Consider the following 23,101-nt stretch of genomic DNA (forward strand, 5'->3'; position numbering starts at 1 on the left):
AGTTAACATAAGTATTCACATAGGCAAACCAAATACAATATGCACACCCAAACAATATCACATAGATGCAAATGATGAATGCCTGTCCTACTGGCTGTGATATCACATTGTCGGTTCAATTGCCAACCCGACACATTCCCATGGGAATGTTGCCTTTCGATCACGTATAAATGGGAACCCTCTGGGATAACGTGCCCGCCACACGGTCCAGGATGTCAGTGCCTACACACTCCTGTGATCCGAAACGATGTGAGCGGGATACTTTGCCTCTGACCTCACATCTACATGTAAGCGGGATTAACCACCGTCCTTACGCGGGCACCGCAACCTCGACAAGCGGGATTAACCACCGTCCTTGCCAGGCGCAAACGAATTATCAACAATCTCGTCAATTATCAAATCTCTCAGCAAAAGCAGGACGAACCCGGCCCTTACGCCTACCAAACAATAACTCATCAATCTTGATGATATCTACAATCAATCAGGCTCAAAATCTTAATTCAAAATCATTATTGGCCCATTTACTTTTAAGTAACAAATGTAGTCAATTCACAGCTAGCCAAGAATCACTTTTCAAAACGGAGCCACTTTCCACATCTTTCCAATACTTCCAAAGATCTCAAAACCATGCCAAGTTCAAAATCTCTTTGAAAGACTCAAAATCATTCATTTCTAAATCAAGATTTGGTCGTAAGATTCCTCAGCGGAGTCTCAAGACTTCAGGGGAGAATAACCTAACTCATTTCTTAAATTCCTTGAAAACCTCCGAAACTTTAACTTCTTGAGTTGAATAAATAGAATAGGGTTTAAACCCAAAACCAAATCGTGTTTCCAATTATTCCGCACCAATTTCAAAACCAACCAAACTTAAGCCAAAACCAAATCATTTTTAAACTGAAAACCAATTTCAGTTTCATTCTTAAATCTGTTTCCAAGGGCTCGGAAAGTGTTTCAATTTTAACAAATCAAAGTTCCAGAAAATACTTCAAGCTCTTCCTAAATGTCGTAAAGTGAAATAGATTAATTGAAAACCACGTTTATTTTAAACCCATTAAAATCCCCTCCAAAATCTGTTTACGTAAATCAATTTCCAAAACATAAAAATTTCATATTTAAATTGATTTTTAAGGCATAATTCCTTTCTTAATAATTACATAAAAAATATAGAGATTTTCCTAATAAGGCAAGTTCAAACATAATTTATTTCTCAAACATTTAAGTCAAAGCATAATTTATTCTTTTCCAAAATAACAATTCCAATCAAAATCTCAGATTTTCTAGAAATTTCGAACTTCCACTTTAAAATGAATCAGTTTGTATAAAAATCTCCTACCTCGATACGTTGAAATCACAACCCAAACTCGCTAACTAACTCCTTTCGTATTGACCCGAATCGACTGCAGTCAAAACCTCAGCTCTAACCCGCTTTCTCAGTAACCACAACCACTCTAATCGCAACATATAATAGCCGAGATTAACTCTCATAACAACGAATGCTACAACACCTCAACGTATAATGGAGCAGTAACTAGAGGGCTTTCAGATCGAGACGCTTACCAAACGAAGAAGGAACGGCTGAACCGAAACAGCGGCGGTCTCCGAACCGGCTTGGCAGCAGCCCAGCAGCCACCTCAAATGGCAGCGGCGACCCAGACTTCGGCAATGGTGGCTGAAACCCACATACGCAAACGATAAAGTTTCAAGAATTTTAAACGAATGAAAACCAAATTCAAAACCCTTACTGGCAGAGTTTTCCGGCGATAGTAGAAATGGCCAGAAGCTCCAGCGATGGTCCCAGAAGTCACAGAACCACTCCCGACAGTCAGAGTCACGGAGACGCAGCTCCTTTCTCCGGCAGCGGCACCTACGACGGCAGTTCCGACGGAGGTAGCGCCGGCGACGCGAACGGCGACGCGAACGGCGGCTGGGCACGATGGTTAGACTCCCAACTCAGCCTCAGATCTCTCTCTTGTTTGCTCTGTGACGGCGTAGGGACGGCGGCGCGGCTAGAGGTGACGGCACAACGAACAGAGGCGGCGGCGGATTTGGCGGCGACGGCTCCTCAACGGTGACACACCCCACGGTGGCAGCTTCCTCGCGATGGTGTTGGGTCAGGACGGATCGGCGGTGATAGGTCAGACCCGCGCTTCCCCTTCTCGCGGCTGAGCTCTCCACGCTCGTTCTTCCTCCCTCTCCCTCAGCCTAGTTCGGCGGCTTCATAGTGGCAGGGACGGCAGGACGCGACGGCAACAGTGGCACCAGGCCGGCGACACACCTCCTCCCCTCAGATCTCCCTTCCCTCTCTTCTCCCGGCGCAGCTCTCTTCCCTCTCTTGCCTGTTCTTCGCTCTCTCACCCTTCCCGGAGCAACACGGCGGCGCGGCGGCAGTGATGCCCGCCGGCGCCATCCCTTTCTCTCTTCTCATACCGGCGCTCCCTTTCCCAGCTCCCCCCTTTCTTTCTTCTTTTCTTTCTTTCATAAAAAGGAAACCTTGGGTGCTTGCTGATCCACCCACCTTATAAAAATTTTCGTCCTTGAAAATTAAAGTAATACATAATATAGTACATAGCCTTAAATACCTTTTAGAAAAGTAAGAGATCTTAACACATATATATACATAAGTTCAAATACATGATATCCATAAGATTTAAATGTAAAGGTAAGGTATAGTGTAAGGTGAAGGATACAAGATAGGCTCAATGCAAAAGGTTATATGGTTTCAAAATCTTACAAAAGCTTGGAGAAACAATATAAGGTGCAAGTCAAGATAGGCATTCACAAAGCAGAGCTATAGTTAATGTGTCAAAAGGCTACAAGACAAGTTGGTATTAAAACAACGGATATAACATTTCCTCACAGATCTCTTACCCCTTCGAAACTTCCACTTCCCAACTCCATCAATCACTTCACAACTCCATAACCGGTCACAAACCTAACATCCGCAGACTCTTCCACGAGAAACAAAACTCCCACGAACAGGCCTTAAAGAACTACGCATCGCATTACTATACCTAAAGATCGCACGTGACATCAAAACAATTCTCGAGTTTACTCAGAAAGGTAAAAGACTTTGAAATAGCATGACAAACAACAAGGATAATCTCCGCAAGAGTTCTGAAAGAATTGTTGAGTCTACAAGTAAACAAGGATGTACAATCGATGAAGAGTATTGGAAAGAAATTCAGTTTAACAACCTCAAAGATGACTCCTGAATCAGAGACAACTGATAGGAACACAAAAGGATAAGCAAGACAGTAATTTGGAATTAAATCAAGCTGAGTTAACAAGTATAAAATCATAGAAGAAGGTCAACTAAAGCTAGTGATGACAGTCTCAAGATTTAAAATTTTTGATCAAGTTCACATAATACATTTTAATATAAAGAATGAAAAACTGAAAGAAGATCACCTCCTGTGCTAAAAGAAAAGTATGTAACTCGCAGTTCACAAAAGGGTAACATAAATATATATCAAAACTGCAATATGGTTAAAAAAAAACTAAATTGCGTTCTGTCCAAATAGTTTCCAAGTAAAAGATAGAATAAGTGAGGGTTGAAAATTGAAAGTCAATTGGGTTAAGGCCAAAACAATCTTTCGAAAATCTTGAAAGACATTTAGGTACTCAATCAGCTAAAAGTATACACTGATATTGTGGCAGGGTTGTAAGAAAATCAAACGTTTGTTCAAGAACTCTCAAAGTCTAAATTCAAACAAGTGTGTATAAAATTTTATAGCAAATATGGAACAAGTTAAACTCTATTTAGAAAAGGAAACCCTGAGGTAAAAATTTACTTATCAGTTGGTTCCAAAACTTTATTTAAAATAATGCATGTCAACTCCAAAATAACTTTTCCAATTTAAAGGATAGCTATGGATGCAATTTTTAAGCGAGAAGAATTGATTTAAGTTTCTTAAGAGAATCCAAAACTTGCTTCAAAAGTTCACATCAAAACTCTAAGAATACACTTGAAATTGCCATCACATAAGAATATTCAAGAGTATTAAGATGTACTTAAAAGGGAATTAGACCAAACAAGAAAGGATCTCAAGTCAAGGGAGTTCAAACAAGATCCACGAAGCATGGGACACCAAACAAGCTTTCCATTGGTTCAAAATGATGCAACACTCGTAAGGAAAAACAACTCAATCAACAGTGAATTTTCAAGAAAGAACCTTTGACTAAAGAAGGACAATTGGGAGGATGATGAGCGAATAATTTATATGCTTTTTGGCATTGTTTTTAGTATGTTTTTAGTAGAATCTAGTTACTTTTAGGGATGTTTTCATTAGTTTTTATGTTAAATTCACATTTCTGGACTTTACTATGAGTTTGTGTGTTTTTCTGTGATTTCAGGTATTTTCTGGCTGAAATTGAGGGACTTGAGCAAAAATCAGATTCAGAGGTAGAAGAAGGACTGCTGATGCTGTTGGATTCTGACCTCCCTGCACTCAAAATGGATTTTCTGGAGCTACAGAACTCGAAATGGCGCGCTTCCAATTGCGTTGGAAAGTAGACATTCAGGGCTTTCCAGAAATATATAATAGTTCATACTTTGGCCGAGTTTAGACGATGCAAACTGGCGTTCAACTCCAGCTCTCTGTCCAATTCTGGCGTCCAGCGCCAAAACAAGTTGCAAAGTGGAGTTCAACGCCCAAAATGGCACAAAAGTTGGCGTTCAACTCCAGAAAGAGCCTCTGCACGTGTAACATTCAAGCTCAGCCCAAGCACACACCAAGTGGGCCCCGGAAGTGGATTTATGCGTCAATTACTTACTTCTGTAAACCCTAGTAGCTAGTTTATTATAAATAGGACTTTTTACTATTGTATTAGACATCCTAGATTGTATTTTGATCCTGTGATCACGTTTTGGGGGCTGGCCATTTGGCCATGCCTGGACCTCTCACTTATGTATTTTTAACGGTAGAGTTTCTACACTCCATAGATTAAGGTGTGGAGCTCTGCTGTTCCTCAAAGATCAATGCAAAGTACTACTGTTTTCTATTCAATTCAACTTATTCCGCTTCTAAGATATTCATTCGCACTTCAACCTGAATGTGATGAACGTGACAATCATCATCATTCCCTATGAACGTGTGCCTGACAATCACTTCCGTTCTACCTTAGATTGAATGAGTATCTCTTAGATTACTAATACAGGGGACCGAGTCCGAGATATTGGGATCTTCGTGGTATAAGCTATCCGAGTAGGACTCTGGGATTGAATGACTGTGACGAGCTTCAAACTCGCGATTGCTGGGCGTAGTGACAGACGCAAAAGGAGGGTGAATCCTATTCCAACATGATCGAGAACCTCAGACGATTAGCCGTGCTGTGACAGAGCTTTTGGACCATTTTCCCGAGAGGATTGAAAGTAGCCATTGGTACCGGTGACATCCTTACATAAAGCCAGCCATAGAAAGGAGTAAGACTGATTGGATGAAGACAGCAGGAAAGCAGAGGTTCAAAGGAACGAAAGCATCTCTATGCGCTTATCTGAAATTCTCACCAATGATTTACATAAGTGTTTCTATCCTTCTTTTATTATTTAATTTCGAAAACTCCATAATTATTTTATATCCGCCTGACTGAGATTTACAAGGTGACCATAGCTTGCTTCAAGCCGACAATCTCCGTGGGATCGACCCTTACTCACGTAAGGTTTATTACTTGGACGACCCAGTGCACTTGCTGGTTAGTTGTATCGAAGTTGTGACAAATTATGAATTGAGATTAGAGCACCAAGTTTTTGGAGCCATTACCAGAGATCACAATTTTGTGCACCAGAGGACAAACAACACACTAGATAGAAATAATTTAAGTTGACTTAGAGGAGCATGAAATTCACAAGAGAAGAAAAACTGTGACTGCTAGTGGTGTTCATAAAAGAAAAAGAGTAGTTAAAAACAAAATCAAGTATCATGACCATAGAAACACAAGCTTAAAGAATTAGCCCATACTTGAGAGGAAAGGTATGAACCTAATATTTTCAAAAGAACAACAATTACGTAAATAATGTATCATACTAAATTAAAGTCAATTTGTCAAACGAAAACTAACTGGAAATAAAGTGAAAAGCCTTTCCTTTAAGAATTTAAAAATACCTAAGTACGTAATCAAATAGAGTTACGTATAGGGACCGTAATAAAATTATTTTGAAAAGTCAAATTGTATTTAAAGTAAGTGTAGTTCCGTAAACCAGTAAAAGAACATGTGAGGTATTAGAAATAAATAGTTTTTAAATTGCATAAGGAATTTTCAAAGTTTTATATAGATAGGTGTATATCAAATCAAAAGCGATTTTATAAAAGTCTGAAAATTGGTTATAAATATAGTCAATTAAGAGAAAAACTGAATCACCATTTTTTTTTAAAGACTAGAAGTAAGGACATAAAAAGACACGTTGCATCAAGACAAGTTCAAAATCATGTCGAAAAATTACATAAATCAAGAAAAGAGCTCAAACAGAGAAAGACGGATACACCAAGAAATTCAAACCGGCATATGCAATTTAGAATTAAGAAGAATGCATATGAACAGCAAAATAGGATTGAAAACATCAAACTGCTTCCCAAAAGAATTGACAAGAACATCAAAATAGGCTAAGAAACAATAAGTCACATGACATCCAACAGAATCCAAAGCACATAACTGAGTAACCTCGAGAAATAGTTTCTAACGTTTCCAAAACCCGCGATTTACTTTACTCAAAACTCGTATATCATCTATGATAACCCATCAGTGCTTTCATATACATAATTCACTAGTATTAAGCTGGCCAAACTTAATATCAGGAATTATGCAACGCAAGACTAATGGCATTAATCAATAGATAGTCATGTGCATAAAGCTCTAATTCTCGTCATTCAACAAGACCTATTACATGACAAACGCTCAGAGTATGCAATTGAAGCATAGTCGGTCCATTCCTCAGGCTCTACAGGAAAGACCGCTCTGATACCACAAATGTAACACCCTAACTATCAAAATGTCACGCTTCCAGCTGCGCCACTCTGATAGCTCGAGTATTACCACGACTTATATAATATTTAAGACTAAAATATGAGCCTGTTTAAAACTTAAAACCGCATAACACTTCGATAACTCTTTTTCGTGAAAACCTAAACATACATGCACATACAATTCAGATATAACCTTAAGATATATATATATATATACATATACATAACACTAGTTTGCAATTATACATATCATAATTTCCTATCCCTCTTACAAGCTTCATAAAGATAAAGGTGAGGGAAAAATAATAGCTACGGTGATACAAAAGACCGAATAAACAGAAAATAAACATAACTCTTCTGAAGCTTCGTCTTCCGTATCCTGAAAAGGAATAACCTGTAGGGGAGTGAGAACGTCGTCTTCGCTTGTTCTCACTATAGGATTATAGAATTTGCTATAACAAGATACGTAAAGATAAGATCATTCTTAGAGTTCAGTGATCATTGCTTGTCTTATGAGTCTTTCCAAAAACCATAGGTTCACATTCGAAATCCAGAAAATTCCTTTTTGAAGACTTGCTAAATTTCTCAAATATTCTAAAACAAAACCTTTTTCCTTAAAAAAAATGTCTGAAAAGTTTTTCATAGACCGCAATCATGAAAGCAGTTACCTACGTGGTATAAATGATCATCACGTTCCAAGCATAGGTTCATTAAGTCTATGCTGAACCAATCAGATATTTTATACAGAACTAGGACTCAATATACCAATCACGGCCTCAAGCCCATCCAATCCAACATGGCCCCCGGCCCAAACAGCTAGATCAGCAACTAACTCTTCACAAACCAATCAATTCAAACACAATCACAATTAATGTGGTTCATGCACAATCAAGAGCAATTACAACAAGTATAACAGTTAGAGTTAACATAAGTATTCACATAGGCAAACCAAATACAATATGCACACCCAAACAATATCACATAGATGCAAATGATGAATGCCTGTCCTACTGGCTGTGATATCACATTGTCGGTTCAATTTCCAACCCGACACATTCCCATGGGAATGTTGCCTTTCGATCACGTATAAATGGGAACCCTCTGGGATAACGTGCCCGCCACACGGTCCAGGATGTCAGTGCCTGCACACTCCTGTAATCCGAAAGGATGTGAGCGGGATACTTTGCCTCCGACCTCACATCTACACGTAAGCGGGATTAACCACCGTCCTTACGCGGGCACCGCAACCTCGACAAGCGGGATTAACCACCGTCCTTGCCAGGCGCAAACGACTTATCAACAATCTCGTCAATTATCAAATCTCTCAGCATAAGCGGGACGAACCCGGCCCTTACGCCTACCAAACAATAACTCATCAATCATTATGATATCCACAATCAATCAGGCTCAATACCTTATTTCAAAATCATTCTTGACCCATTTACTTTTAAATAACAAACGTAGTCAAATCACAGCTAGCCAAGAATCACTTTTCAAAACGGAGCCACTTTCCACATCTTTCCAATACTTCCAAAGATCTCAATTAATGTGGTTCAAGCACAATCAAGAGCAATTACAACAAGTATAACAGTTAGCAGTTAACATAAGTATTCACATAGGCAAACCAAATACAATATGCACACTCAAACAATATCACATAAATGCAAATGATGAATGCCTGTCCTATTGGCTGTGATATCACATTGTCGGTTCAATTGCCAACCCGACACATTCCCATGGGAATGTGCCCGCCACACGGTCCAGGATGTTAGTGCCTGCACACTCCTGTGATCCGAAAGGATGTGAGTGGGATACTTTGCCTCCGACCTCACATCTACACGTAAGCGGGATTAACCACCGTCCTTACGCGGGCGCCGCAACCTTGACAAGCGGGATTAACCACCGTCCTTGCCAGGCGCAAACGACTTATCAACAATCTCGTCAATTATCAAATCTCTCAGCATAAGCGGGACGAACCCGGCCCTTATGCCTACCAACCAATAACTCATCAATCTTGATGATATCCACAATCAATCAGGCTCAATAACTGATTTCAAATTCATTCTTGGCCCATTTTCTTTTAAATAACAAACGTATTCAATTCACAGCTAGCCAAGAATCACTTTTCAAAACGGAGCCACTTTCCACATCTTTCCAACACTTCCAAAATTCTCAAAACCATGCCAAGTTCAAAATCTTTTTGAAAGACTCAAAATCATTCTTTTCTATATCAAGATTTGGTTGTAAGATTCCTCAGCGGAGTCTCAAGACTTCAGGGGAGAATAACCTAACTCATTTCTTAAATTTCTTGAAAACCTCTGAAACTTTAACTTCTTGAGTTGAATAAATAGAATAGGGTTTAAACCAAAATCCAAATTGTGTTTCCAATTATTCCGCACCAATTTCAAAACCAACCAAACTTAAGCCAAAACCAAATCATTTTTAAACTGAAAACCAATTTCAGTTTCATTCTTAAATCTGTTTCCAAGGGCTCGGGAAGTGTTTCAATTTTAACAAATCAAAGTTCCAGAAAATACTTCAAGCTCTTCCTAAATGTCGTAAAGTGAAATAGATTAATTGAAAACCACGTTTATTTTAAACCCATTAAAACCCCCTCCAAAATCTGTTTACGTAAATCAATTTCCAAAACATAAAAATTTCATATTTAAATTGATTTTTAAGGCATAATTCCTTTCTTAATAATTACATCCAAGATATAGAGATTTTCCTACTAAGGCAAGTTCAAACATAATTTATTTCTCAAATATTTAAGTCAAAGCATAATTCATTCTTTTCCAAAATAACAATTCCAATCAAAATCTCAGATTTTCTAGAAATTTTGGCAGCATCTCCCCTAAAACTTGGACTTTACCACCCTTTTCGGGTCCCAACAAAACCAATCATCAATCCTTTCTGACGGGTTCAAGACTAAATCAGTTTCCAATAAAACAAAACTCAACTTTCAAATTATCAAAAATCATTCAAATCAACCAATCCAGAAATCTCCAATTTATCAAAATCAGACATTGTTACAATCAAACAAGAACCCATATTCATTCAAAATAAAACCAGACAATTCATAAGACTCACATAACCACCAGAAATACATTTTGTACAGCATATCTATTTATAACAACTTTCACTTTAAAATGAATCAGTTTGTATAAAAAGCCCCTACCTCGATACGTTGAAATCACAACCCAAACTCGCTAACTGACTCCTTTCGTATTGACCCGAATCGACTGCAGTCAAAACCTCAGCTCCAACCCACTTTCTCAGCAACCACAACCACTCTAATCGCAACATGTAATAGCCGAGATTAACTCTCATAACAACGAATGCTACAACACCTCAACGTATAATGGAGCAGTAACGAGAGGGCTTTCAGATCGAGACGCTTACCGAACGAAGAAGGAACGGCTGAACCGAAACAGCGGCGGTCTCCGAACCGGCTTGGCGGCAGCCCGGCAGCCATTTCAAATGGCAGCGGCGACCCGGACTTCGGCAATGGTGGCTGAAACCCACATACGCAAACGATAAAGTTTCCAGAATTTTAAACGAATGAAAACCAAATTCAAAACCCTTACCGGCAGAGTTTTTCGGCGACAGCAGAAATGGCCAGAAGCTCCAGCGATGGTCCCAGAAGTCACAGAACCACTCCCGGCGGTCAGAGTCACGGAGATGCAGCTCCTTTCTCCGGCAGCGGCACCTACGACGGCAGTTCCGACGGAGGCAGCGCCGGCGACGCGAACGGCGGTTGGGCACGATGGTTAGACTCCCAACTCAGCCTCAGATCTCTCTCTTGTTTGCTCTGCGACGGCGTAGGGACGGCGGCGCGGCTAGAGGTGACGGCGCAACGAACAGAGGCGGCGTGGATCTGGCGGCGATGGCTCCTCAACGGCGACATACCCCACGGTGGCAGCTTCCTCGTGATGGTGTTGGGTCGGGACGGATCGGCGGCGACGGGTCAGACCCGCGCTTCCCCTTCTCGCGGCTGAGCTCTCCACGCTCGTTCTTCCTCCCTCTCCCTCAGCCTAGTTCGGCGGCTTCATAGTGGCAGGGACGGCAGGACGCGACGGCGACAGTGGCACCAGGCCGGCGACGCACCTCCTCCCCTCAGATCTCCCTTCCCTCTCTTCTCCCGGCGCAGCTCTCTTCCCTCTCTTGCCTGTTCTTCGCTCTCTCACCCTCCCCGGTGCAACACGGCGGCGCGGCGGCAGTGACGCCCGCCGGCGCCGTCCCTTTCTCTCTTCTCATACCGGCGCTCCCTTTCCCAGCTCCCCCCTTTCTTTCTTCTTTTCTTTCTTTCATAAAAAGGAAACCTTGGGTGCTTGCTGATGAGTTAGGGGAAAGGGGGATCTTCGGCGGCTACTGGGTGTGGGGAAAAGGGGAACCGGGTTGCTGGGTTAGGGTTTTATTATTTTGAAAATTAGGGTTAGGGGTAACTTGGTAATTTCAAATAAAATTGGGAATAATATAATAATTGAAACCCAAGTTAAATCCAACATTAATTGTATATAGAAAATACTATTTGCTCGTCAATTTTACAAATTATTTTCAATAAAATGTCCAAATCAAATAATTAGAAATAATATACTTAAATCCTTTGTTTTTCCAAAACAGTAGTATCAATATTTTAAAATATTAATTATTTAGTCCAAATCATATAAAAATCCTTATTATTTCACAACTACAAACTTTACAATTTAAATATATAAAATAACTCAATAATTATAAAATTAGATAAAATCTTAATTTAAATAGCCCAAACTCACCATTTTTTGGATTTCTAGAACTTTAAGTTGTAAATAGAAAGTAATCCATAATTATAGAGTTTGGATGAAAACCTTAATTTATTTCAAATCTAATTAATCAAAACTACCTTTAATTACCTTCAATAAGATAATTTATGAAATTAAAAATATAAATAAATATATGACTTGAGATTAGTTCAAAATAGGACTTCTCAAAAGTCTTGGGTCTTACATTGCATTCTCCGGATCAATTTCATTTTCATCTCTTCCTCAATCAATGCACTCATTGATCTCCTTGGAAATCTTAAGTGATCGAATTACAATTCCATGTAATTCAATCTCTCAAATCTTGATCAATAGCCAATTCCTTGGTCAATTGCTCATGAGAAGAGATGAAGTATGGTCACTGATTATACCACATGCATTTCCCAAATCAAGTGTTGAGAGGATTATAGTCACATATCCATCCACACCCAATTTGGTCCAGCATGAGAAAGCATTTCTAGCATAATCTCTTCATTCCTCTTTCAAGGTTCAGAAGAGATCCAAGTATGAATAGTTTCTTTTCCAAGATAACTACCCAATTGGATGAAGATCGAAAGCTCTCTAGTAAAATCAAGAGGAAAGAAAGAAGAAGAAGAATAAGAACTACATTTAATCCATTGAATCACAATAGAGCTCTCTAACCCAATGTAAAGAGTTAGTTGATCATTGCTCTACAAAAATAGAAAAGAAAGAAAGTGCAGAAAAGTAAAGATGAAGATTTAAACTGAAATTGAAAATTCAACATTCATAAATGAAAATTACAACTAAAAGAAAGAGAAGGAAAAGTGTGTGAGGGGAGGGAGTCCGAAGACCCCTCTTCAATCCCCCATTCCAGAATGCTTTCAATGTAAAGACTAAGGCCTTTATATAGGCTCTCCTAAATTACAAAATGAAATTTAAAAGCAAATTACAATTAAATAAAAATTCATATTCTAGATGCTTCTTGTGGTCTTGATTGGTTGACAATTGTGGGCTTGCTTGCTTGAGCTTTGAAGTGGACTTGAGAGAGAAGTGAGTCAAGTTGAGGTCCAGGTGCTAAAGTTAGTGCTAAAGTTAGCCACACTAATGCTACAAGTGTGGCGTTAGTGCTAAAGTTATTGTGGCTAACGTTGCACTTGCTGCCCAGTTGGTGTTTTTGGGGCTTAAAAGATACCTCTTGTTTGTGCTCCAATTTTATGTCCACTATAGAGTATTATATATCTTTGGAAATCTCTAAATGTCAGCTTTCTAACGCAACTGGAATCACCTCAATTGGACCTCTGCAGCTCAAGTTATGCTCCTTTGAAGTGGACATGGTCGCTGGCATAGTTGCTAGCGTTACTGGAAAACTTGAGTGCCAATAACGCTAGCGATCAGGGCTTCATTATTACCAGTTTCTGAAGCTCAAACTTAGTGTCCACCCCATACTATTATATATTGTTGGAAATCCCTAGATGTCTACTTTCCAATGCCTTTGGAAGCGCATCATTTGGAGCTCTACAACTCGAGTTACACTTCTTGGAAGGTGAAGAGGTCAGCTGGCCTTACTACAGGTTGATACCATGTTCATCTTTGCACTTTCGGGGCAGGTTTTCTCCCTCAAATTTAGTGTCCATCATGTAGTGCCATATATGCTTGGAAAGCTCTGGAATCCTACTTTCCAATGCCACTGGAATCACCTCATTTGGAGTTTTGTGGCTCAAGTTATTCTTGTTTGAAGAAGGCATGGTCAGGCTGCCAAGTGGGACTTTTGCCCACATTAACTACCACGTTAATCTAGTTAACGTGGAAGCTAACGTGGGTCTTTTTGTTTCGCAAACGTTAGTGGAGATCACCTTTTCCACTAACGTTGGCATCTCCCTTTCCTTCCACGTTAGTTCCCACGTTAATCTAACTAACGTGGAGACTAACGCGGGTCTTCTAGCCTTCGCAAACGTTAGTGGCACTCTCTTTTTCCACTAACATTGGCATATACCCCTTTCGCAAGCGTTATTGGGGCTCACCTTCCCCATTAATATTGCTTGGTGCCTTTTGTCCCTTCGTTAGAGTTCACGTTATTGGGGCTCACCTTCCCCATTAATGTTGCTTGGTGCCTATTGTCCCTTCGTTAGAGTTCAGGTTAGTGTAGCTAACGTGACTGTTAACGTGGGTCTTCCTTGCTATCGTTCCATGCTCTCCTTCTTCAAAGTTAATGCCACTAACTTTTCTCATTAACGTTGGGGCTTTCCTTCCTTCCACGTTAGTGCCCACGTTAGTGTAACTAACTAACGTGGCTCTTCTCTTCTTCTTTTGGCCTGAAATCAATCAAACAAAGTGCATCAAAGTCTTGCTCTTAATCATGGGATCATGCATCATCCAATTTATCATATAATTCATGCTAAATTCTCATGAAATCATGTAAAGTGCACAATGTATGCTTGAATCAAGATGTAAGTGAATATCTACCCAAATACTTGCTTATTTCCTAAGAAAATGCATGAAACTATCCTAAAAACAGTAAAAAAAAGGTCAGTGAAACTGGCCAAAATGCCCTGGCATCAGTCACCAAGTTGAAACTCACTCTCAAAAAGTTTGGCTTCGACAACACCAAATCAGACACGTCACTCTTCACCAATTCACACCTGCATCAGCAACTTATGTTCTCGTATATGTAGATGACATTCTAGTCACGGAAAACTCTCAAGCAGAAATCACAGCCTTAGTCAACCAGTTACATGCAGTATTTTCACTAAAAGGCTTGGAAAAAATGAACTACTTTTAGGGAATTGAGGCAGTAAGGAACAGCGACCAAGTAATGATCCTATGCCAAACAAAATATATCAAAGAACTCTTAGTTAAAGCAGGGATGCAAGAAGCCAAAGCAATGCTTACTCCAATGACATCCAGTCTGAAACTCTCAGTGCAAGGAGGAGAATTATTTCAAAATCCAGCACAATATAGATCAGTTATTGGAGGATTCCAGTATGCAACAATCACAAGGCCAGAGATCTCTTATGCAGTAAACAAAGTATCGCAATTCATGCACCAACCGTTAGACAGCCACTGGAAAGCGGTAAAGCGAATCCTCAGGTACTTAGCAGGAACACTTCAGCATGGATTAAAGTTCCAAAAGTGATATAGATGATAGAAAGTCAACAAGTGAATTTTGTGTCTTTTATGGACCAAATCTTGTCTCTTGGTCCAGTTAAAAGCTTAGAGGGATAGCTGCTGGACTTGTTGAAGTCATTTGGTTGCAGAACTTGTTGAGTGAAATGAGGATACCTTGCACCACCAAACCAAACCTATATTATGACAGCTAGAGTACTGTACTACTTTCAGCTAATCCAATCCTACACACACAAGAGTAAGCACTTCGAACTCAACCTCCACTTTGTCAGAGACTATGTGACCAAGAAGAGACTATATGTAATCCATATTCCAGCTGAAGAGCAGATAGCAGATTGCCTAACAAAACCTCTGTCAAGCGCTGCCTTCCAAAAGTTTAAATTGAGATTGAGAATTGCTGACAGAAGATGTAATGGCAGCAAGACAATTGGAAGTCCAAACAACAGAGCTGATATTAAGAGTTTAAAGAGCACAATAGACAAGAAGGAACATGTGCAACATACTCTCTCTCTCTCTTTCTATATATATATATATCTATTCAATATTTCTGTATCCTTTCTGTCAGAAAAGACACAAAATACACTAATTCAAAATTTGAATGTGATAATAAAAGAAAAAGTGAAAAAATAAATTGTGTCTCTATTCAATATTTCTGTATCATTCCTGTCATAAAAGACACAATATACTAATTCAGTGTCTTATGACATAATGTTTCTGTTTATATCTCATTTAACAAATACGATTTTGTGTCTCTGTATTCATGTCCTAGTGTCCTGTTCTCAAAACCAAATGCAGCCTAAGAGACACCCCCCTCCTATATCCTTTCCATATAGCCATTGAGATATGAGTAGGCCAGCCCCCATGACCGTACGGCATAGCCATCAAGCCACAGAAACTGAAGAATCACTTTTGTTTCTAATAAGAATCACCTTGAATCCATTCATCAAGGTTTTCGTCTCAAACTCCTAAATCACCCTCCGTAATGGACCTACAGCATATGCTATCCTATTACAATGTCTAGGGATACAGGAACAAGTAAAGCACCTGAGATATCTGCCCCTAGTTCACCTTTATATGGGTGTATTGGCCTTTTCTTTTTACCCTTGCCAGTTTGGGGTTAGCATGCTTTTGTATACAACATTACAACTGTACAAGATGATTGAGAAAAAAGATATCCAAGGTAAACAAGACATTGATAGAGAAAGAAGCAAGTGTACTAAATGTCAATAAATTTGAAGTTCAACATGAATTCATTCTAACAATAACCTAATAATGACCGAGTACAGCTCAAAATTGTATAAACTTAGTGGTAAGATTCATTCAATGATTAAGTTAGAATAAAGTATACTACAACATTCAGGATCCTTAAATGGTCATAGCAATATCTGAGTAAGGTGGTGTTAAACTATTGACTCTGTTAGTGAAGTCATCTGTTCAAAGCAGTGAGTCAGCTGAGCAAAGGTGTACTCCGTTTCTGTTAGTTCTGTTAGTTCTTGTAGTGCTCTATTTACTAACTTGATGCAACTGCCGAATCAACGTGTTCAAGTAGAAACCGGTACAAACTTTTCCTTAAGTTCTCTACCCGATGATCAACCTTATCTCCGCCAACCGAATTATCTAACCAGTGATTCACATTTTTCAGCTGTCCAAGAAGACATGCAATTTCAGTGCTCCCTTCTTCACTTTTCAAACCGAATCCATCATCGAGCGATTCCTCCAAGTACTTCAAGAACCATTCTCGAGAAGCCTCAAGCAATTTTTCTGCCAAAGTTGCTGCCTCCTGTATCTCGCTTTCTTTACTTTGATACTGCTTATTATCTGTGTACTTGTTCTTCGCCACCAACAGGTTCCGCTTTGAAGGAAGTCTTTTAGCAGTTGAATTTGGCAAGAGAGTTGTCTGAGTTGCACGATTTTGGTTATTCTGAACAGCGAGATTCACAGTAGGCATTTCCTCGCAAGAATTCTCAATGACAACATAATGACATTTTTCACCATTCAAAGTCTCACCTTTTCCTTGTGCTCTGAAAAGATTGAATTTAGAAAGATTGGTTACAATGGCAGCTTGTACCCAAGATGTAGCATTTTTGTGAAAAGGAACCTCTAGGGTAGAGTGGCTGCTTTGCTTTGTCTCAGGAGATGGGGTGAGCAAAGAATCCAACACCATTGTTGCTCTCTGCAAACTCTGGTGAAGCTCTAGAAACTGCTTCACAAGTAATCCAGCAGAGAGAATCTGGGTAGACTCACAAAGTTCCGCAAACAAGCTGAAACACAATAGTCAATTACATTTGCCAAATGTCAATGCAATTACAAATACATCCAATTACATAATGTCATGTTAGAAAAAAGAACTATTTTTTATATTGACCGCGTCAATAGTTGTCCAAAAGAACGGATGTGATTGAACGACTATGTAAAACGTTTTACATAAGATATTACATAAAACAAACCACAAAAGGCACAATAGGAATAGAAAGTATAAATAATGCCAAATGCATTCCTCCACCTTCCATTTTAAACTAGGGGGAATATGTTACCAAACAAAAATTTATGCATATAAAACCAATAGTTGCAACTTCATATGTTACCTCTAATGCACTAACAAAATACTCAAATAGAAAAATATGTTCAATCAGCTACAGAGAACACGTTATTTCTTAGAATCCATAAGACAGGAAATTGCAGAAGCCAAGCGAACTGTATTTCCACATACTGGACTCATAGACTCGTATCTAAGGATACTATAATATATAATGATCAAAGTTATTAAATACTTGGAAATATAAACCAAAGTCACAAAAGAGAATAATACCACATGCATTGGATTACAGTATCTGCAGCAGATGCCTCATGAAGAGCCCTCACAGCAGCAACAAAAGCAAGATTTCTATGAGTTACAACTTGCTGGAAAAGAAACAGAAAAAATTTCAAACTTTCCATGTGAGATGATGGCATGTAAATTTGAATCTAAGCCATACATATTAATCTAGATCATTATTACCTTCCCAAGATTACACATGGGAGATGGAAGATCCTCCCATGATACAGACACACCACTCCAATTCTTGACATTGATGGGCACCTTAACAAGTTGGCTATTAACAGTGCCAGCACTTGGTGACTTAGAACTCTTACTGCGCGGTGTACTTTCACTCGAAGGAGTGCTTGTCGGCTTCGGACACAAGTTCTCATTTTTATTCTTCAGTGGTGAGACACTCAAAGTTGGGGATTTTAATGGAGACTCAAATTTAAGAGGGAGCTTCTTGTGAACCACCTACAGCGAGCAAATACAACCTCATAAGATAAAAAGAAGTTATATATGAAAGATACACCTAAAAATCAACAATTAATTTTTGTCTTAAAACTAAAATCACTTTTACTCTATCCAGACCCATTGCAGAAGATGCAGAATCTTCCAGAGTAAAGGGCCTACAAGAATGCATTGCAGAGAGACACAGTCATCATACATTCATGGAACTCGTTTTAAACACTATTTTACAAACTAGATTTCTGACTCAAATGAACATTCCAAAGGTTAGCGTAATAGAAAAACAACAAAATAGCCTGATTGCTGGGTCCAACAGCCACCAAAAAGCATTTCAAAATCACAAAAAAGAAAAAAGTGAGGGCCCTCATTCAACATTATAGAAAACACCCAAAACGGTGAATTATTCAACTACAAGTGAAAACAGGTGGGGAAAATAAATAAAATAAAACACTCTCCCCATTAATAAAACCCTACATAAAACACAGGAACATAAAAAAGAGAAACACCATAATGGAGTGTGAGAAAAACAGAAAAGGCGAAAAGGGTATCAAAAGGTTAAAAGCTTTTTCAGTTTTCAACATCACATCACATACATTAGGTGAAGACGAAGCAGATTTCAGCATGAATCTCGAACTAGGAGTCCCAGAACCATTCTTAGAAACAGGGCTTTGATCCCAAGCTCTTCTAGAAGAATCCAAACTCAACCTCCTCATCTCCACCACTACCTTCTCACAGTTACCATTATTATTCCTCAAACCCAAACCCTTCAACTTCCCCTTTGAACTCTCTTCACCCTTCCTCAAACCCTTGTTCTTGTTGACATTACTACCCTTCTTGCTTCTTCTAAAATCAACATTCACATTGGCTCCAACGTGTAACAACTCGCTTGAAACCAAGTCAATGGGGTTCCCAACGCAGGGCCTTCGTTTCGGAAGGGGATTCAAGCCATGAACAACGGGAATAGAGGAAGAGGGTTTTGCTGAGTCAAGGCGAGTCACGTAAACGAACTGACCGAGTTGGACCTTGTCGCTCCAGATCAATTCGGCGTCGTTTTCAGGTACGGAGACGTAAGCAGAATGCAAGGAATCAGAGACTTTGAGGAAGTAGCCCTTGCTCTGCCACGTGTCCTCGTGGGAAAAACGAGGGACGATCTCGATCACTTGGAGGAGCGCGTGGCGGTGCTCCCCGGTCACCCTAGCCTCCTTGTTCCCCGAAGATTCTAGAAGCTTCGAGAGCACGCCAGGTGTTAGTGACGCCATTGCAATGTAGAAGAAGAAATTAGTGGTGGTGGTAGTAGTAGTAGTAGTAGTGCTGTGTTTCTCTGTTTCTTCTAACAATGGTTTTGTTGGTCATGGAGAAATGGCTAACAAGGGAAAGACAGTAAAAATTCAAAACATATGTGAAAAACGCAAATTTAATTTAACTTTTATAAGTAAAGTAACTAATAGCAATTTAATTTATCTAAACTATGCGAATGCGAATAACAATGCGAACACGCCAGCATTGGTGTGTGGCGAATCTCAAAATGACATGGGGGAAGGTGTAAAGTGTGGCATTGAGGAAATCAGGGAAAAAAACCTAAAGTTAATTACAAGGTAATATTTAATTTCATCCCCAAAATTTGATATCGGATTTAAATTGATTCTTAAAATTATGATGAACTCAATTCAATTCTTAAAATTTATAATCGTAATTTATATTCATTTTTTAAGTAGATTTTTATAAATAATATATTAATTTTGCACGTTAACTTATTAAAATTTAGATTCTTCATTTAGATTCTTTAGGATTAAGATCTACTAAACTTCCTAAAAGTTTGATTGGTTCTACAACATCTTCTTGAAGATGATAATAACTTGTAACTTTGGAAGCAACAATTAAAATTTTGGAACTCTAATAAATTTTGATCACATAGAATCTTAGTGAAAAATCTAAATCACAACAAATTAATGTACCAAATCAATACATCGTTAATGGAAATTAGTTTAAGGGTTAATGTGAGTTACGATTATAAATTTCGGAATTCAATTTGAGTCCGTTAAAATTTTAAGGGTCAAATTGAGTCCGACTTCAAATTTCAGAGGTCAAATTGAGTGTTAACTCATTAATTACAAATAAATTGAGTTAAGCCTTAGAGTGACTACCAAAGTTGTATTCGAGTCCCAAAGTAGTCTCTGAAGTTAATAGTTATCCAAATTTGTCCTCGAAGTTACACTTCAAGACTCATAGTAATTCGCAAGATATTTTCCGTCCATCAAAAAGTTGAGTTAGAGTGATTCTTGCCATACTAACATTGTAACAGCTGATGTGGCGAATTTTTTTTTTTCGCAATTTAGTCATTTCTCTCTTTTAAAACCCTAATCCTATTACACTAAATCTCTCCCTCTCAATACTATCCGAACCTAATCCTAGTGAAGATGGTCTCCAACACTAAACGAAAAAGGCTCAATCACCGGAGGACTTGAATGCTATTGCCATGGAACCGGTTGATAGAGGAGTCTGTGGTTGAAGTGGAACCATGGAAGGTGATCGGTGATAGACAAAATAACCGTATCTGCAAAGACCAGCCGGACTTTCAAGTGACGGCAGTCTCAGACTGTTCCCTGATGATGGTGATGGCAAAAGAAGAGGACGCAGAGATGGTGAGGGTTTCTCCTCTGCGATCCTTCCTCCTGTGTTACACGCACTACAAAACAAGTGGGAGACGACACGCAGCTGCCAGGTTTACTGTTGCTGCTCCAACAACACTTCCGTAGTCGGCTGTTGCCACTGGAGACTGGACGCGGCTGTGGGGGCGATGGAAGAATACTGAATTGTCTAGCTTCTTCTGCAATTTGGCTGGGTTATGCAGGATTGAAAAAGAGCTTGAACTGAAAATAGAAGGCTTAAAGACATCAAGGAGACTCCCCTTCTGATTTTGCTTCTATGAAAGTCATATTTTCTTGATTTGTCTTATATTCTCTCTTGTTTGTATCCCATTCTGTTGATTTGTACTAGTGGGACAAATTGTTTTATTGAGACCTTGTCAAGTTTAGGTCAAGCTTAGACTCTTGAGTTGTTGAAATTTGTTGGTGTGAGTGTGAGATAACAATTAAAATTGGCTTCTGTAAACTTTTTTTTGTTGCTAAAACTTCTGCAATCACCTGCATTTGAAGAACTGAAGTCATGTTATATTATTATTCTAGAAGCAAAGTAAAAATTCAAGGCAGAAGCTACTGTCAAATATTCTTCATATGATGACATTCTAACATTTTCTATGGATAACTTTGAAGGTAACATGTTTTTTGGATATTAGAATGAAGATCAAATTAGTGGTACATGACTTTCGTATTTGCATTTGGATATTTATGGCATTTTAAAGTGTTTTGCATTTGATTTGGCTTCTCAATTGCACATTATTATTTCTTATGGGTTGTTCTGCATTTGATTTTTAAGTGTTCTGTATGTGATTAAGTTCTCCCGTTGTTGGAGAAAGAAAAATATTCTCAAATGTTACTGGGTTTGGATTCGTTATTGCTCATGATTCTCCATTCTCGGGAGTAAACTACCATTTCTACCCACAAAAGTGGAAAACGCTGACATATCTACCCATAGAAAAAGGAAATTACCATTTGTACCCATGAAATATGGATTTCGCACAGCAAAATTATCCAAACACTAAAAGATTACCTAAAATTCCTAAATTACCCTTATCTTCACCACCACACCACCCCCTTCACCCCAGCCACCTTTCTAACCCTAACCCTCTTCACCCAGCCACACCCCCTTTTCCTTTCTAATCTCAAATCCCACCACCACTCCCCTTCACCTAGCCACCTTTCTAACCCTAACCCTCTTCACCCAGCCACCACCTCCTTTCCCTTTCTAATCTCAAATCTCACTACCACCCCCTTCACCCAACTACCTTTCTAATCCTAACCCTCTTCACACAGCCACCACTTCCTTTCCCTCTAAAACTCACACATGGAGACATTACACACACACACCCACCCGAGGAAGAAGAAGAGAAGAGCAGGGAGAGGGAGACCGTACTGGCAATGTGGGGACTCGCTGCCACTATCGCATCATCGTTGCCATTGTTGAGGAAGCCCGAAGAGGAGATGCGAGCCAGAACCAAGGAATGAAGGAAGGGGGAGCTGTCGTCGCTGTCGTGCCCTGCTGCTGTCGGCTCCGTCGCGTCTGTCGCCACCATTGATTGAGTCCGTCGCTGTCGTTGTCGCTGGTCTGGAAGGAAGAGAGCGCGCAAGAGATCGGAGAAGGAGGAGAGGGCGACGGCGCCGGTGGGTGTCACTGCCACCATCGTCGTCGATGCTGTTCAGTAAGGGAGGAAGAACCATTTTTTCTCTTTGCTTTTTCTATTGTTGTTGTTGTTGTTGTTGCTTTATATGAAGAAGACGATGATGGAGGTATAGTGGTGGTGGTAGTGATGGTAGTGATAAAGGAAATGAGATGTGGTGCCTTTGAACTCAGAGTTTGGCTCAGGCGAGGGTGAGACAGGGAAGGAGGGAAGGAGGGGTGGATGATGCGGATGATGATAAGGGTAATTTAGGGATTTTATGTGATTTTTTAGTGTTTGGATAATTTTATTATATGGAACTCATGTTTTATGGGTACAAATGGTAATTTCCTTTTTCTATGGGTAGATATGTCAGTGTGTTCAACTTTCGTGGGTAGAAATGGTAGTTTACTCCCATTCTCAAAAAAGAAACCAAATTGCAAAAAAATAAATTTTTCTTTACCACATTAGCTAGTCGTTACAGTGCCAGCGTGGCTTCTAATGGATGAAAAGTGTCTTAGAGACTACTAAGAGTTTTAGAGTGTAATTTTGAGGATAAATTTGGGTAACTATTAACTTCAGAGACCACTTTAAGGCTCAAATATAACTTCAGATACCACTTTAAAACTTAACTCCAGATAAATTTGTAATTTTTATTAGATTTTAATTTTAGAATAAATTACATAATTAAATAAATAAATTTTAAAATTATCTAAAT

The 23,101-nt window shown here is 39.3% G+C and overlaps 1 protein-coding gene and 1 long non-coding RNA gene across 4 annotated transcripts in view; both read right to left on the reverse strand.

The window, feature by feature from the left end:
- LOC110265998 overlaps positions 1-10,571 on the reverse strand; it is an 11,343-nt gene extending 772 nt beyond the window's left edge. Inside the window, exons 1-3 of one of the 2 annotated variants that reach the window (XR_002352792.1) lie at positions 10,547-10,571; positions 10,362-10,473; positions 7,272-7,353 (exon numbers count right to left, since the gene is read on the reverse strand). This is a non-coding gene — a long non-coding RNA (uncharacterized LOC110265998). Of the gene's footprint in view, positions 1-1,557; positions 1,670-7,271; positions 7,354-10,361; positions 10,474-10,546 lie in introns of those variants that run through there. The other variant, XR_002352793.1, reaches the window with a different exon arrangement.
- Positions 16,035-19,655, reverse strand: LOC107612192. 2 transcript variants are annotated; one of them, XM_021109645.1, is made up of 5 exons: positions 18,701-19,655; positions 17,841-18,113; positions 17,652-17,743; positions 16,941-17,103; positions 16,723-16,863 (listed from the first exon to the last, which is right to left on the reverse strand). In XM_021109645.1, exons 1-5 carry the CDS (start codon positions 19,364-19,366, stop codon positions 16,846-16,848), a joined length of 1,212 nt encoding a protein of 403 aa, XP_020965304.1. In that variant the 5' UTR covers positions 19,367-19,655; the 3' UTR covers positions 16,723-16,845. The 2 variants fall into 2 exon arrangements, with proteins under 2 accessions (XP_016169486.1, XP_020965304.1); XM_016314000.2 differs by having other exon boundaries at positions 16,035-17,103; positions 18,701-19,652.

The sequence above is a fragment of the Arachis ipaensis genome, chromosome B08 (genome assembly GCF_000816755.2).
Source record: "Arachis ipaensis cultivar K30076 chromosome B08, Araip1.1, whole genome shotgun sequence".
In the NCBI taxonomy this organism is placed as follows: Eukaryota; Viridiplantae; Streptophyta; class Magnoliopsida; order Fabales; family Fabaceae; genus Arachis; species Arachis ipaensis.